Source organism: Zootoca vivipara, chromosome 1 (genome assembly GCF_963506605.1).
Source record: "Zootoca vivipara chromosome 1, rZooViv1.1, whole genome shotgun sequence".
In the NCBI taxonomy this organism is placed as follows: domain Eukaryota; kingdom Metazoa; phylum Chordata; class Lepidosauria; order Squamata; family Lacertidae; genus Zootoca; species Zootoca vivipara.
Genome location: NC_083276.1, coordinates 97,751,485 through 97,768,280, shown reverse-complemented (window position 1 = coordinate 97,768,280; position 16,796 = coordinate 97,751,485). Strand labels below are relative to the sequence as shown.

Genomic DNA, 16,796 nt, shown 5'->3' with positions numbered 1-16,796 from the left:
AGGGGAGTGAGAAATGTCCCTACTTTCATCTGAGGAATGTTGGAGGGTATGAAATGCTAGAATAAAATTTAACACCTTGCCACTTTGGCTTGTGTTTCTTAAATTTCCCTATCACAAAACCAACCCCTGAGACCTATATGTGTTGATATTGGGCTGATTTTGTTATGAGATGCAGAAATTTTCAGTGATACCCATTTTCCTGGATTCAGATGTCAAACAGCAAAGGGCAATCCTACAAAATACAAGGACTGGTATGATATGACCATGATGCTGTAAGTCTACATAAAGAACTACAGAAATTGCTTGGAATCTGGCAAGAAATGTGGGCTGTTCTTCAATTTATTTTTCTGTATGCGTCTGAATATTGCTGGATGGATTTCCAGGAGACTCTCAGCTATGGCTGGCACAGGGCAGTTTAAACTAAAAAGTGACTCCCAGGGTGATGGTCGTGTACACGGTATTTTAAGAGTGCATGCACCAGCATTCCAAACCTGGAGAAAATATACTGCCTTATAATCTTCTAGTATATTTCTTCCATATTCCCTCTTGGGGTATTTCCTCAGGCTAGTAACTATACAGCTGTGCTCCACACTGCTGGAAAAGAATGAAAGCTTCATTAAAAGCTACTCAGTACCAATTGGTTCCAAATTAAGCAAAGGGGATTTTCCCCATCAATAGGCAAAAAGTACAAGGTGGCCATGCTGCATTGGGTAGTACTGTTCAAGAACGACAAACTAAAACCCTCCTTGCTCTCCTGGAATTAGCCACATGGAGCCTGGCTGAAATCAATTATCAATATGTCATTTCAATGATTATATTAAAGTGAATAATGAATACATTGCACAAGAAGCACAATTTGTGGAGTGTGTTTTTGTGTCTACGTTCAGTTCTGTGGATTTCTCTGCTTAAACCATGAAACATCTATGCTGAGCCTGAAGGACTACATCACACAGCGATAGTGAGACTATTGTGTGGCTGTCACGAAACCACAAATAGGCATTAGCAATGTTTGCATGGTGGCATGATGACTCTCTAGGCCAAGAATGTCAAAGCAGCTGGCCATTTTGGAGCATTTGCATGTGTGATAAGAGGGAGGCATCTCTGGTAACTCAACACTAGAGTGGAAAAGCTGATCAATATTTAGACAAACAATGACAATAATCTTCTGAAGGGGGGGGTCACGTAAAAATGGTTATTTAGTTCTGGCAATTAGTTTGAGTGCCAGTCAGATGATTCAGCTGGGAAAACCTGGACTGTGACCTTTCTGGGGCTTTAAAGTGTGATGGCGCTGTCATTTTTTATGGAAAAGCCATGCATAATGAATGAGTGCAAATGCTAACCTTTTAATAAGTAAATGGTTGAGGAAGGCATGTTTTGAAAACGGCCAAAAATGGTCCATATTAAGTATGCATGACTGGTGCTTGGAAGAAAAAGTGATAGAAGTTCCCCCAGCCATCATCTGTCCAGTTCAAAATGATAAGAGGTCTATGTATATGCAGGAAAGGCATTTATATTGGCATGTTGGTCAGTGTTTATACAAAAGTTCCTTGCAGTGCTTATCCAGACACCCTTGACCTGGCTGCATGCACTATATGCAGGGGCGTAGCGAGCCGCCGTGAAACCCAGGGCGGCAAATTGCCATGCACCCGGGGGGGCACGGCATCACTTCGTAACGATGCATGCGTCGTTACATGGTGGGGTATTGCAGCCCCCTGTGCCTCCAAAGCCGCACGCCTCCAGCTACAAACTCCAAGTAGAAAGCCCGCTCAGCATGGCAGGTGTGTCATGCTGAGCGAGCTTTCTACCTGGAGTTTGTAGCTGGAGGCACGTGGCTTTGGAGGTGCGGGGGATGATACCCCGCCATGTAATGACGCATGTGCAGCATCCCGAGCGGACTTTTTACCGGGAGGCTGGAGGCTCGGCTTGGGAGTCGCAGGGGTGGGGGGTGCCAAGTGGCACACCCCCCCGAGTGGAACCCGGGGCGGACCACCCCATCGCCTCCCATTGCAACGCCCCTGACTATATGATGCACATGAAGACACACCTTCCCATCTTGGGGCACCTGTTGTTTGAACTGGAGGCAAACAGTTCATAGTATGACTTTGCAGATTTTCGGAACAGAGGTGATTCAGAAATGACCCCCTACAGCTTGGAAATTAAGGGCATGAACCCAAATCTCTCTGAATTGCAGTTCAGCTCATGAATAATTTTGGCCTGTTCTGAGCTGTCCTCACCAAGATCCTTTTCCCCTCTCATGGATTGACCTTTTTGCAATCAAAGCAGCAGAAACAAAAGGGCTGCATAGGAGAAGGTTGCTTAAATCTGAAAGCCTTATAGTTAGTGGCTCAAACATAATAGGAAATGGAAGATGCCATGACTACTAGAACCTTGAACATGGAGACCTCAATAAACTACCATTCCCAGGCGTCTTCAAGTTGAACATCTCTTGTTTGAGGCCCAAGGAGTAGCCATCTCTTTCACACAGGTCTCACCTGTCTATGAGATAACTGAAGCAGTCACCTCAGGCAGAGGAATTCCATGGGGCATCACGAAAGTCATGCAGAAGCAGCTTCGAGAAAGATCTTGCATAGATCTAAAGAGTGTCATGTGATCGCTTGAGATCTCGCCAGAAGACAATAATGATGTGAGACCCCGGTAAGCAAGACTTCAGCAGCAGGGGTGGGAGAGCAGAACTTTCCCATTTCACCTCAGGTGGTGAAATGGGTTTGGCCAACCCTGCTTTCTCACCCTTAACACATCTGCCGAAAAGGAACTTTGGTAAACAGGAATGTGACAAAATGACTGGGACAGGGGGACTGGCTATCGGGAAAGTTGGGGGCAGTAGAGGGCTGACAGGGCCTAGAACTGCCTGAAGTTTGGAAAGAATGAAAACACAGTCCAAATTAAGAAGGGGTGAATGGCTGTAGTTCAAGGACATTCATGGTAAACTTATTACCCCAAATAATTAAGGCATATGCTTAATATTTGTAGTGCCTCTGTTGATTGACTTGTATAAGATCTGGGACAAAGCGCTACCTTTCAGAAATTCTCCCCAGATGTCAATTCCACCTTTGAAATCCCAGTAATGTCCAGAAAAATCTGGACATATGGCAGCCCTATTTTAGGTATGGAAAAATCAACCAACAGTTAATTCCAAATGCACCAGTTAATTACATTAAAACTATTCATCAAAAAATTCTCTCCGTTCCATTTAGCTTTTTTATATATTCCTCTTGTGAGATGATGATGATGATAGATGATAGATAGATAGATAGATAGATAGATAGATAGATGATAGATAGATAGATGATAGATAGATAGATAGATAGATAGATAGATAGATAGATAGATAGATAGATAGATAGATAGATAGAACCTCAGTCATGCAAACTGTATGACTGAGGTAAGGTGCCCATCAGTTTAAGTCAAGATAATAGTAGGACTATGAGTGCTTTGCAAAGTATTACAAAAAGGCTAATCTGTGAACTATTATATTAGAGCTATTCCTTCAAAAGCCTGTTGAAAAGAAGCTGGATACACAGAGTATTTGTGTGTGGAAATGGATGGAAGCACGTGTAAGAATGTTGGGGAACCATGAATGTACCTGGATGTAAGAGTAACACCTACACTTTTAAAAATGTGTCCCAGAAATGCATGTCTTTCCTAACAGTAGAAACCAGGGAAGAACTGTAGCTCAGTTGTAGAGCATCTGCTTCCCATGCAAAAAGTCCCAGGTTCAATTCCTGGTGTCCTCAGAGTACAGTTGGAAACAATTCCTTCTTGAAACCCTGGAGAAAGGCCCTGTCAGCCACTATAGGTAATACAGTGGTATCTCTGGTTATGAACTGAATTCATTCTGGAGGTCCATTCTTAACTTGAAACTGTTCTTAACCTGAGGTACCACTTTAGCTAATGGGGCCTCCTGCTGCTGCTGCTGCCGCGCCGCCACCACACAATTTCTGTTCTCAACCTGGGGCAAAGTTCTTAACCCAAGGTACAACTTCTGGGTTAGCACAGTCTGTAACCCGAAGTGTTTGTAACCCGAGGTACCACTACACCAAGCTAGATGGACTCGGTATTGTCTGATTAAGTATAATGCAGCTTCCTATGTACAGTATTTCAACATTTAAAATATGTGACTAAATTGCGAAATGGTGTCGAAAAGGAAAATCTTGATTCTTCATGTCTAGTAAGTGGCTGTTCTCTTAATACTGGGAAGCAAGATACTGGAGCAGCTTCTGAGAGGCAAGGGGGTCTCTTTCTGTCCTGCTCAAGGACCTGAAGGGAGGAGAAAGCACTTGCTGAAATTGAGGGCAAAGGTTGGGGAAAGGGCTTCCATTTCCCCACTGCACATGCTCACTGCAGCTTCCCGGAGAGCTTGCACATTTTTACATGACAAGGGGGAAACAGGTGCACAGCTCCGGCGTAGCTGTGCAGCTACTTTGAGGTGGCAGCTCCACCTCCTTTGCCTTATTTACAGAGCAACCATATGCTAGATCTAAAAGGAGCAACCATTCAAAAAATGACCCTGCTGCTGGAGGGGAGTTGGGAGAGCAGCGGCTGATGCTAACAGGAGCAATGTGGCAGCTGCTGTGCATAAAAGTGATGGGGCCAAGGGGCTGCTGGGCTCACCATGAAGTCGAGCGGGGGTGCTGCATCCGACCTAGAGGAACTGGAGAGTGGCAGCAGCGAGAGCAGCTCCGGAAAATCCTTGACTTCCACCGGAGCCCAAGGGAAGCGCAAGCGGAAGAGCCCTCGGCTGAGTGGGTTGAGCAAGCAGAGGCAAGCTGCCAATGCCCGGGAGAGGGACCGAACCCACAGCGTGAACACAGCCTTCAGCACCCTCCGCACCCTCATCCCAACCGAGCCTGCAGACCGCAAGCTGTCCAAGATAGAGACCTTGCGCCTGGCCTCCAGCTACATCTCCCACCTGGCTAACATGCTGCTCTTACAGCAGCAGCAGCAGCCACCGCAACAGAGCGAGAGCTTGGGGGAGGAACAGCTGCCTTTGAGGCAGCCCTGCTTGCAATACCAGCCTCTCCTGCAGGGCGGCGGCACAGCAACGGCACCAAGACCAATCTGTACCTTCTGCCTGAGCAACCAGAGGAAGCTGGTAAGGCTGGCATCTAGCACTCAGTAACACCCCCTACCCCCACCCCCACCCCCACACATATACACCGCAAGCTGTGGCCTGCACGGATTGGGGTTGTTTTCAGCAGAAGTATAGCAAGGGAGAATTTTGCAACAAGGTGAGCCTCTGCTCTGGTCATCAGCTTTAAAGCCTGTGCCTGAAGTGGCATCAAATTGAGGAATGTATCAGAAAGGTGAACTAGAGCTTTCATTTTTTCAGTGCATCCAGTTGGGGAACCAAAATATGTACAGAGCAGACAATCCTTGTCTGAAACTGTTAGGGCACCATGTGTGTGTGCACACGCTCCTTCTTTTTAAAGCATGTTCCTTACAAAAACTCACTCCCTTCATGTGAGCATTGCTTGAATAAATGTGCAAAAGCTGCAGTTTGCTTTGTGTTCTAGCTGGGGGAAATAATTTGCATTTCCCTCTTATTTTTGGGATTTGCATCATCACCTGCCAAGTGCAACATCCTGTTTACATTTTGGGGGGCTTTGTGTGTTTTCCTTTTATTTTGTTCCATGCTATATGAAGATTTTTCTCTTTCTCTTCCTCAATAGATTATTTAAAAAATAAAAAAAGAATATTTCCCCCTTTTCTTTTAGCTTCATTGTGCCTGGTCTATTTTATAGCTCGCACTGAAAAGAATTTATATACATAAATTTTGCATTTCAAAACTGAGACTGTCAGTGTTTGAAATGTTCAGGCTTTTAAACCCCAACCAACCGTGAAGTGCACAGGTGAAGCTTATCTCTGCTTTGGTGGCTAGGACCTTTTATATTAACAGGTAAAATTTGGGCGAGATGGCCACTGGCAACTGATAAATAAAACTTTAATGTATGGTTTATGTGCACTGCCTCGTTATAATGGATGCCTTTATTCTATTTGCAGCACAGAGAAAGGGAGAAACACTTGTCTCTTTAAAAGCATTGTGGACATTGATTCAGAAGAGAAGCTTGCACAAATACCGGACTGGTTATAGAACAGTTGTAGGTAACCTCTCTCTGTGTGTCTCTGCCACTCATATCATAATGTTTACATTGAAATTGTGCAATTACATAGAAAAGGGAAAGGGGGTGGGAGGACTAACCCTGATCTGTACTTTGTTTTCCATTGCCACAGGCTTATTCAAAGGGGATTTTTGCAGTTGAAACTGAACACGGTGGGGAAAGTTGCACCTGGCGTGGCAGCTATTTTCGTGCAAGAAATGCTAAACCTAAGCAGCCAAGCCCTGATACTGATGCCTCCTAGACCTATGTCACATGATGGAACTTGAGCTATCAAACACCCGGCGTCTCCTCTTAATGGGAGACTCTCATAATGCACCAGGCTCATAGCCTCTAGCTACCATTGGACGGCTAAGCCATGTCACACTGCCCTCTCTCTTTTTCAGTCAAAACCTCATTGGCCTCTGCTAGCAGATTCAAGGATTTCCACTAAAATTGCACATTAAAGGATTGTACGCAAATTACAGGAGAAGCACACACACAAAGGCTAGAGCGGTTGTACCAATTTTGTTTCTTGGTCAACACAGTGCGGTTCCTCTTGTCAGTCTGTAGGCCAGACAAGAAGAAATTATTGCATTTAGCATATTATGTTTTTTATTCTTTAAAAAAATAGTAGCTGTGAGGAAGATCAGGACAGAACTGACATTTCCCCCCTCTGCTCTACCATCCTGGTGAAAATACACCACCATGATCACCCACTGCTCTTACTTTCAAAGTAAAACAAAACCCATTAAATGCTTATGTCCATTTAATGTACCATTTAGTTTTTTCCCACCCCAGACAGTCACAGTGGGAAAGGGCAGGAATTTCCTCTGTCCAGTCAAGATTTGCTCAAAATGAATCAAAATAACATCCATCCTGTGCCCCTCAATCATAGTCAGCCCAGGGCCAGATAGCTTTTTGCTGTGTGTGAGAGACAATGTAGTGTAGCAACGAGTCAAAACCTGCATGTGCTACAACTGCTTGCTTCTCCTCCCTCACAAGGTGGCTTAAGCGTGTCTATTTTATCGTCTCTCTACTGCAGATGCTGAGGGAAGCCGTCATGTAACTTTGTAGCCATGGTACTGAAATGAGCAAAGCACCCCGGTGTCAGCTTCAGAACAAACCCATCTTTGGCCATGTGAACGTAGCCACAGACTTGCACCACAGCTCTGCTGTCAAATCAGCTTGGCCAAATGGCTCTGGAGGGAGATGCAGCCAAACTGAGAGGAGGTTCTCCGCTTAGGCCTGAAACTTGAGAAGGGCTGTTGAGTGACTCAGGCCAATTCTTGAAACCGTGTGGGATCTTTCTAAATTTGTTCATCATTGAAGTGTGGAGCAGGGGAGGTTCCCATGGGCCCTCTAAATTTATCTGCTCTCCTAGGTTATTCACAAGTTGTGCCTGTACATTATCACTGGTGCTATCTGATTGCTGGTCGTCATGTAAGCATGCAATCTTTATTTTGAATTAAGCTGAGCAAGTTTTGGGGTTGTTTTTTTAAAAAAAGCCACTTTTCCAAACACAGGCAGAATAAAAAAACAACAACAACATCAGTTCACAGTAGAGGGGTTTCTAAAATGGTCAGACAGAGCTTTCGTTAAGGAGACATATGCATGTGTTTACAGTGTGCTTGCACGTGCGTGGAATAATTTTCGCACTGTGGTATGTCACCATAACACATGGCCTCATCTTTCATATCTAAAAGTAATTAATCCTACTCAGCTGGGAAGCTTGCTAGGCGTCCTTGGGCCAGTCACTATTTCTCAGCTTAACCTACCTCACAGGGTTATTGTGAGAATAAATTGAGGATTGGAGGAGGAGAACCCTGTATGTCACCCTGAGCATCTCGGAGGAAAGCTGGGTTATAAATGTAATAAATAAACAAACCAATAAATAAATACAAAAATCAGGAAAAAGAAATAAATTGGGGGAATCGGTCGAGATAAACAACGCTCTGATAATGATTCCTCAGCATTCCTAAATAATAATAATAATAATAATATGTAAATATTAATCCCTGAGTTAAGCCACATGAAAGTAATGCTCTGTGGCATACATTTCACAATGTAGATGAATGTTTAATTCACTTAGGCTTAGCTATCACAAATCCTTCATCATAACTTTTGCTTATAGTCAAGGAACAATATAGAACAGGTTGGTTTAACCCTGAGTAAACCTCTCCCCTTCAGTGAAGCAACTTTTGTGGTCCTACTCACAACCATCCAAATTTCTGTGGCTTTTCCTGACAGGAAGCTTAAAAACAGCTACCAGTTTTGGAGACAAAATAAGCCAGCATGTCAGAGTGTTGTTGTTTTTTTTAAAAAAACAAACTACTAAGCTAGGATGTGTTGATAGGCAGTGTGAACGAATATGAAACACATTCCACTTCTTCCACAGTCTGGGGGTCAGTGCCCTGTTTTGATGGCCATTTTTTCCCTTGTGCACATGACAGCTCTTTGCTTATAATAAGTCAACTGTCATATTTCCCTTAAGCGGACTTGGGGATTTTGCACACCTCTGACAAAGCTACACAGCTCAGACTGAGTAGAGGTGGCCTGCATGCTGTTAACAAGCCTCATGCTGACCCATTTATAACAAAGTGGTCATCATAGGCACAAGAAAAGTGTCAGCCATCAGGTCCTATTTAGTGACTGGTTCATATGAATTTTGTTCACATTTTGGGCATACATCCCTCCTTCATTTTCTATTGCACTCCTGTAATTTTCAAAATGTTACATGCACTTTTAATAATTATCTTTCAATTGCTTTGGAAAGAATAATCATATTCTAAAGGAGGACCGGATTAAGACCCTTTGTCAATTCTAAAGAAAACAGGTGTTCCAAACAGGCCAATTTCCCCACTATTATGTTGTAATGGTTGGGAAAAAATACCCTTGCTGAATGTTTCTACTTTAGAGCTCTTAAAGGGACATAAGCGCTTTCTTCTTCTTAGAAGTTGAAGTCTGTGCTACTTAATTTTTTTTAAAGTCTTTTACAATTGGAATAAATACGGTATAGCCTGCTGTTTTGTTTGTTTTTACCAGAAACAGTAAACTATTCCATTACACTACGCTTCATCCACACTATCCTTTCATAAACAGGTAAATAACATCTGAATGATGTGCTTCCCCTAGATAGATAGATAGATAGATAGATAGATAGATAGATAGATAGATAGATAGATGATAGATAGATAGACAGATAGACAGATAGAGATATTAAGCTCATCCACCCAGACTGTTTTATCCCCCCCCTTTAATTACACATATAATGTCATATATATAGATAAATGTTCAGTCCAGGTTTCCCTGCACATGAGCAGGGACCTAGAGCTATGCATATAACTGTACAAAAATACTTAGCCATCATGAAATTATGCTGCAGAAATATAGTCCCACATGGGACTTGAATCCTTGGAATGCATGATGGGCATACATTTTGCAAATAATCTGGCTTTAAGAAAAAGCATGAGCAGCCTGGATGCTCAATGGAAGAAACAATCCAATATGGGCAAAGGCTCGATTGGAACTGAACAGTCAAATTCTGCGTATAAATCCATTTAAAACAAAGTCATCCTCTGTCCTTAATCCTAATATTTAAATAGCTCCTCCTGAACATTTGAGTGGTTTTACAGTTCTTTCTACTGGGCCCCTGCATGAATATTTATGCTGATAACTACTAACAGAAGTTAAGCGTTTGGTTTGTGAGATCATGAAAGTCAGCAATCAAATGAATATGACTCAAGGGATTACTATATCCTACAGTGTATAGTGAGGCAAGACTTTAATCTTCAAGTTGTTCTAGCTAAGGCTCCTGAGTCCATAAGCAGCTATGCTTCTGAAGCTTCCCCACACCAAGGCCTCTCCAGGCAGCTGAGGGATGCAGCCTACCCTAAACATACCTAAAGTTCATCGAAAGCGCACAAACTTTTTCTTAAGCAGCCATTTACCTTCTGCCAAGGTTGTTGCAACTTTGCATTGCTATGCCATTGCATCTGCTTCTGGGTCACACTCACAACTCCAGGGTCCTTTCCCCATTTGGGATTTGGGGCTCTTTCAATGTTATTTTGGTGATAACTGGCCATGTGCAGTTGGTTACAGCAATTTAGAGGTCAGGGTTTCCAAATACTAACCTTGAGACTCTGTGTCCACCATCGGATCTCTGAATTTGCAGTTCACTACCCCACACACTGGGACGTGGGTGGCGCTGTGGGTTAAACCACAGAGCCTAAGGCTTGCCGATCAGAAGGTCGGTGGTTCAAATCCCTGCGACAGGGTGAACTCTCGTTGCTTGGTCCCAGCTCCTGCCAACCTAGCAGTTCGAAAGCACGTCAAAGTGCAAGTAGATAAATAGGTACCGCGATAGCGGGAAGGTAAACGGCGTTTCCGTGTGCTGCTCTGGTTCGCCAGAAGTGGCTTTGTCATGCTGGCCACATGACCTGGAAGCTGTACGCTGGCTCCCTCGGCAACCCCAGAGTCAGTCACAACTGGACCTAATGGTCAGGGGTCCCTTTACCTTTATCTTTACCTTTTTACCCCATACACTAACCTTGTAGCTGTGTTCCTATATGTGTGCACCTACTATGCTGTCATAGTTTATGCATTTTTTTAACCATATGGGTAGAAAGAAGAAGTGAGTACCGTTTACCTGCTGCAAGCCAACTGCTTGTTCTGGACATGCAGGCTCCAACACACAGCTGGAACTCCCTCACCTCCATAATAAACCCCACTATCATGAAGAGGGGCTGTGCAAAAGGGTATTCTTTGGAGCAGAATATCCAGACGGACTATGCTATAAAATGTTTCAGTTCACTTGGGTTCTATCTTGAATTTACACTTTTAAGATGCCTTGTATAGATCTATGAAAAGAGAAGTGGAAAGCCTAGTTCTCTTGAAAATGTACATAACCAAGTATGTTGTATACTGATGTTGCTTAATGTGCTAATTTTCAAATCCAAGCATCTCTGTTTATTCCATGTACGGCTGCTATGTAAGGCAGTTAATGTCATTCTAAAGCACACCAGGGCCGGTTAAATCAGAATGCTCAGGAATAAAATCTTAATGTGGTATCCTAGGCATTACTCTGCCTTACATTTTACAACTTGTGTGGCAACAAGGAATGTCATGCAAGCCAAGTGCACAGAATTCCATGCCATTCGTCCTCAGCAGTCTGCTTGGTTTCTGTGCTGGGGTGGAGGAAAGGGAACCCATTCATCAGCTCTGTCCTTCCTCTTCCAGCCTGTTAATAGTCCAGTACCCTGCATTCCCATGCTGGCTTTGAAGTAAGAGGGTTGTGTGTCTCCATCACCAACATGGAAACATAGTGTAATAGCCTCTTGTCAGAGTTGTAAAATAAATAAATAAAGACAGGCTACTAAACTTTGTAGGCTTATGCGCAAGGCTGATGCTACCGAAAGAGGAGAATCATTAACATATTTTTAACGAAAGCTTTTAAACGTACTACCTAACTACTACTAATGGTTCAAAATGCCCATTTGTGCTCTTATAAGAACAGCCAGGTTTTTAAAAAATTATTATTACTGCCCTTTGGGTTGAACAATAGTAACAATGCCTGTGTAAAAGAGACAAGTTTGTTTAAAAAAGCCTGAAAATTTCTTCTAAAATAAAGTGTATTTTTGTAAGACAGATTTAACATTAAAATAATTCTAAACATACGTTTTCCTCTGTATTTTTATTTTGCTGTTGAAAAATATCTCTTAGATAAGACGCCCAAGCAATGGGTGGTGGTTGCTTATGCTAAACATCGGGGAATGGTTAGTGGTGTAGCAGCTGTTTCTCACTTTCTATATGGGAGTGAGGAGGACCATATCTGCTAGCTTGGCCCCCAATTTGCATGCACACCCAAAGGGTCGAACAACTAGATATGTTTTTGGCAGAGACAGGGAACCACTTTCAGCCCAAGCACTGGATTTGAAATTGGGCTTGGCTTCTGAGGGCTGCTTTAGGTCTAGAAGCAAAAAAAGAGGTGAGGCAGAAAAGTTACCATATTTTTGCATACATTTTATATTTAAATCCCCCTTAAAAAAGTAAAGGTAAAGGACCCCTGACAGTTAAGTCCAGTGGCAAACGACTTTGGGGTTGCGGCGCTCATCTCGCTTTCAGGCCGAGGGAGCCGGCGTTTGTCCGTAGACTGTTTTTCCGGGTCATGTGGCCAGCATGACTAAGCCGCTTCTGCCGAACCCAGAGCAGCACACGGAAACGCTGTTTACCTTCCTGCCAGAGCAGTACCTATTTATCTACTTGCACTTGGACATGCTTTCGAACTGCTAGGTGAGCAGGAGCTGGGACCGAGCAACGGGAACTCACCCTGTTGCGGGGATTCGAACTGCTGAAATTAAATACATTATACACACATACACATAAGTTATGTAAGATTTTTAACATAACCCAAGGAAAGCCATGGAAAGTAGTAGATCAACATGACTGACAGGTGACATCAAGTGACATCACATGAATGACGAGTGGGTAGAGTTCGCTAGAAATGGCCTTGTCGGCCAAATTATGCCTGCAGCCTAGAGGTTCCCTAGCTCTGGTGTAGAGTTGAGAATGTCTAAATTCTGTGGTGGCACTTTCCACATAGCACTGATGTTCAATGAAGTAGCCTTCTTCCACACTGGTAAATTTATACGGTAACACCTTCACTCAGCTTAGAGTGGCTAATTTAAACAAATGAGAGATGTGATGTAATTTTGGGTGCCCTGTTTTGTTTCCATTTTTATTCTTATTATTATTATGGCTAGGGGCCTCCAAAGTTGGAAGTGGCCCAGGCATCTCTGGACCTTTGAGCTGCAACTCAAAGTAGAGGTCCCAAGCCTTGTGGCATTGCTTTTTCACATTTAAATGGAAGCACTGGGATGGGGGTGACCACTGCAGGTGGATTAGGTGACCCTTTGGATTCCTTCCAACTAGACATGTCTATGTTTCTATTACCAAACTTGCTGCCATACTTGTGAAGAACACAAACATTCAACAAACACTATCCCTTCCATCAAGAAATCATAGAACCAACAGATGTATGACGTGTGTGTGTGTGTGTGTGTGTGTGTGTGTGTGTGTGTGTGTGTGTGTCTTTTCCCACCAATAGCCTTATGGTATTAAAGAAATATGTCCCAATGCAACAACATCATCAACATCATCATCATCAACAACAACACGGTTTGTTGCTGATACAATTCCACATTGCTATGTTCATACATACCTGTTGAATTTGATGCATTCATCTGATGTGAATAAGGCTACAGCAGTCACACAGAAACACAAGCACAAAGCACAACTAGGGCCCACAATGTAGCCCATCAAGCACACATTATTTGCAAGTTCCATTGAAACGAGCAGGGCTTTCTGGAAGGTCTGAGAAATTATTTCACTGGCTAAAAATATTGCACACCAGACCTACACTACATAAATCTTTCCGAATTAGTTCAGAAATGTCCTGGGCAAGCACAGCCATTCAGAACATTTATTTCTAGGTTGAGAGACATCCATTTCCTTTACATGAAAACAAAAACAAAGCACTTTGATACATAATTAACGTTTGCAAAGTTGAGTTTGCAGGAAAAGACAATTTCGAAAAGCTGATAGCTGGTATCCAAAGATTCTGCAACCCAAGCAAAACACACTTCACAGGGGCAACCTTTCCTTCTATACACAAACTGCAGCTCTCTGCAACACTTGGAAAACTTATCTGAAAGGTGCCCTTACCCAGTAGAGCAAGGGTGGACAGCCTGTGGTCTTCCCAGCATATTTGAGTCCAACTCCCATCAGCCCTGGCCAAGCATAGCCAATGATCAGGGACAATGAGAGCTGTAGTCCAGCAACATCTGGAAAGGCTACAGGTTCTCCACTCCTGTAGTGGGACTTGTTTTGATAGGGCACTTAGGTCCAGGTGGGAAATGGAATTGGTTGCCTCTCCTGTACTAGTAGAAGCACCTTCTTCTCTCACAGCAGAATCCAAGCCACTGTTGCCTGTTAATGCATATTCTCTGTCTACAAACCTGGCAACAGATCCTTCAAGACACCCAGCGCCATCCTTCATCCAAACGTATGCAGTAGTTATTGAACCTGTCGACCAAAGAGCAACCATGCCAAAAGAAGAACTTTGCCTGAGGGAAAGGCCAGGCAGTTGTCAGGTTTAGATGGGATCAGGCAGCTGGGACTCCTCTACCTGAAAGAGGGCTTTGTACTTTGAAGCTGAGCCTTCCTAGGAAAGAAACAATATGTTCAGAATGAAGAACAGCAAACTCAAATGGGCTTTCGGCCAATAAAAAAAAACCCCAAAGGGTTTGAATAAGCCATGCATTATAAAATGTGTTCCAGTCAGACAGGTGTGTTAGTGGCAACACGTACAGTATTGCCAATGAACATGAATACATCGGGGCAAATGTAAAAGTACATTTGTGAAAAATGTGAAAACAAAGTAAATCTAGAAGAAGAAATATGGCTACATTGGCTAGAAGTGACACTAAATATACATGTGTCATTTAAAATAGCCAGGTATAAACTTCCCTGACCCTAATAATTTAATTGAAGTAACTCATATTGAATAGCACAACATTCTGTGTTTCTTCGCCAGTTGGTATCAGCCAACTACATGTGGCAGTGAAATGGTGATCATCATGGTGTCAGGACACATGAAAACACATTATATCAGACATTAATGTTATCTTATTCTTGTCTTTTCTAGGAGACCCAAACATCTATCTGGATATATCCTTAATCTGCTCATTTTCAAGCCACATTGCCATGTTTCTCTTAGAGGAGAAATTAGTACATTTAGATCTGTGGAAGATAATCCACAAGTGGGGATCCATGAATGTTTCATGGTTGGTGGGGCAATCGGGTTCAAAGGACATCTGAGCTCTGCTGAGACACCATTGTTAAAACATCTGCACTGGTTGCAGGACCGTGCAGAGCTTGTCTGAGGCCTGGGGCAGGAGTCTTGTTAAGAGTAAAATTATAAGATCAAAGAAGAAAAAGCAGCCAGTCCCTGGCAGCGCCCCGCTCCACAGCCGGTTTAGCCCTCCAAGGTCCAGGGCAAGTGTACACAGCTGCCCACCCCCCGCTGCATGGAAGAAGAGTTTGGATTCGATATCCCGCTTTATCACTACCCGAAGGAGTCTCAAAGCACCCAACACTATCCTTTCCCTTCCTCCCCCACAACAAACACTCTGTGAGATTAGTGGGGCTGAGAGACTTCAAAGAAGTCTAGCCCAAGGTCACCCAGCAGCTGCATGTGGAGGAGCGGAGACGCGAACCCAGTTCACCAGATTACGAGTCTACCGCTCTTAACCACTACACCACACCGGCGGCCCATCTGCTACCAAGCCAAGTTCAAAGTCTTTGTATTAATTTACAACTTGGGTCCAAGTCACTTAGGGAGTACCTGAACCTTTATATCCTAGCTCAGTCACTGGGATCATCTATCTCAGGCATCCCCAAACTTGGCCCTCCAGATGTTTTGGGACTACAACTCCCATCATCCCTAGCTAACAGGACCAGTGGTCAGGGATGATGGGAATTGTATTCCCAAAACATCTGGAGGTCCAAGTTTGGGGGTGCCTGTGATCTATCTGTAGGAGTGTTGCTGGTTGTGTCCCAGGTTAGTGAGGCTCATGTGGCATTAGCACAAAACCAAGCTTTTAGTGTAATTGGTCTAGCCCTGTGGAATGTTCTTCCAGCAGGGATTTAGCAAGCACCTTCAATATTGACTTTTACATGTTTGCTGAAAACTTTCCTTTGCATCTAGGCTTATGCAGACAAGTAAGATTAAACACTTTCTGTAATAGTAAGTTGGCAATCTTTTTAAATAAGAATAACCTGTGCTTTTTATTGTGCATATATAATGGTTGTAAACTTTGATATTTTTGATGAAATTGCAGTATGCACAGGTGTGGGGGGGACAGATTGATGGATGTGTGTGTGTGTGTGTGTATGTGTGTATGTGTATATATATATATATATATATATATATATATATATATATATATATATATATACCAGCTTGTATTAGTTTTAAATACAAACCAGAAAAAAATAAGCACTTTATCTCTGGTTGATACAAATGGAGGAAAATAAATCTCAACACCCCCACTGAACTCAGTCATATTTAGAGTTATAGAATTAGCATTCATTTATTTCAAAGTGCAACTATTTCTACCTCCCTCCATAACATATATGGATTTACAATAAAATGACTAGCAGGAGATAGTCGGACCATTTCCTTGCCAGAATATCAATTCAGCCTTCAGCCTTCAGGCATTTGAGCTAAAATCTGTAGGCACCTAACAATTAACTCCAATTAGGACTCTTTAATTCCTCTACTGTATAGACTGTATACAGTATACAGACTGTATAGACAGAACTTTCCAAAATGTGTGTCGCGACATGTTAGTGTGTCGGCTGCAGTGTTGTAGGTGAGTCACACAAATGTTACCTATGCTCCTCCCTGGGCTGGAAAGGGGTTAGTTTAGCCTCTGTTTTGCTAGTAAAACTGAATTATTGTGTTGAGAAATGATGCATGTCTAAGAAGTGTGTCACCAACATGAAAAGTTTTGAAAGCTCTATTAGGAAATATAGATGTCTAACCCATTAATTTGAGTACTTTTGACATTTAAAAATGTGAATGGAAGTGAATATTAAATTTATTCACACTGAAAACTG

General features: G+C 43.0%; 1 protein-coding gene across 3 annotated transcripts; it reads left to right on the top strand.

Annotated features, from left to right (window-relative positions):
• The first annotated feature begins 4,495 nt into the window (after positions 1-4,495).
• On the top strand, positions 4,496-10,142 carry LOC118092584 (basic helix-loop-helix transcription factor scleraxis). 3 transcript variants are annotated; one of them, XR_004693558.2, is made up of 3 exons: positions 4,496-5,113; positions 6,022-6,119; positions 7,162-10,142. XR_004693558.2 is itself a non-coding variant. In XM_035130791.2 (2 exons), exons 1-2 carry the CDS (start codon positions 4,634-4,636, stop codon positions 6,052-6,054), a joined length of 513 nt encoding a protein of 170 aa, XP_034986682.1. In that variant the 5' UTR covers positions 4,496-4,633; the 3' UTR covers positions 6,055-10,142. The 3 variants fall into 3 exon arrangements, 1 of the variants encoding a protein (XP_034986682.1); XR_004693557.2 differs by having other exon boundaries at positions 6,022-6,123; XM_035130791.2 differs by having other exon boundaries at positions 6,022-10,142.
• Positions 10,143-16,796: the final 6,654 nt, after the last annotated feature.

Excerpts from the sequence above, each read along its gene's own strand:
- LOC118092584 (XM_035130791.2), top strand. The coding sequence starts at position 4,634 with ATGAAGTCGAGCGGGGGTGCTGCATCCGACCTAGAGGAACTGGAGAGT. Across the intron at positions 5,114-6,021 it reads TGAGCAACCAGAGGAAGCTG|CACAGAGAAAGGGAGAAACA; the intron begins GTAAGGCTGGCA and ends TTCTATTTGCAG.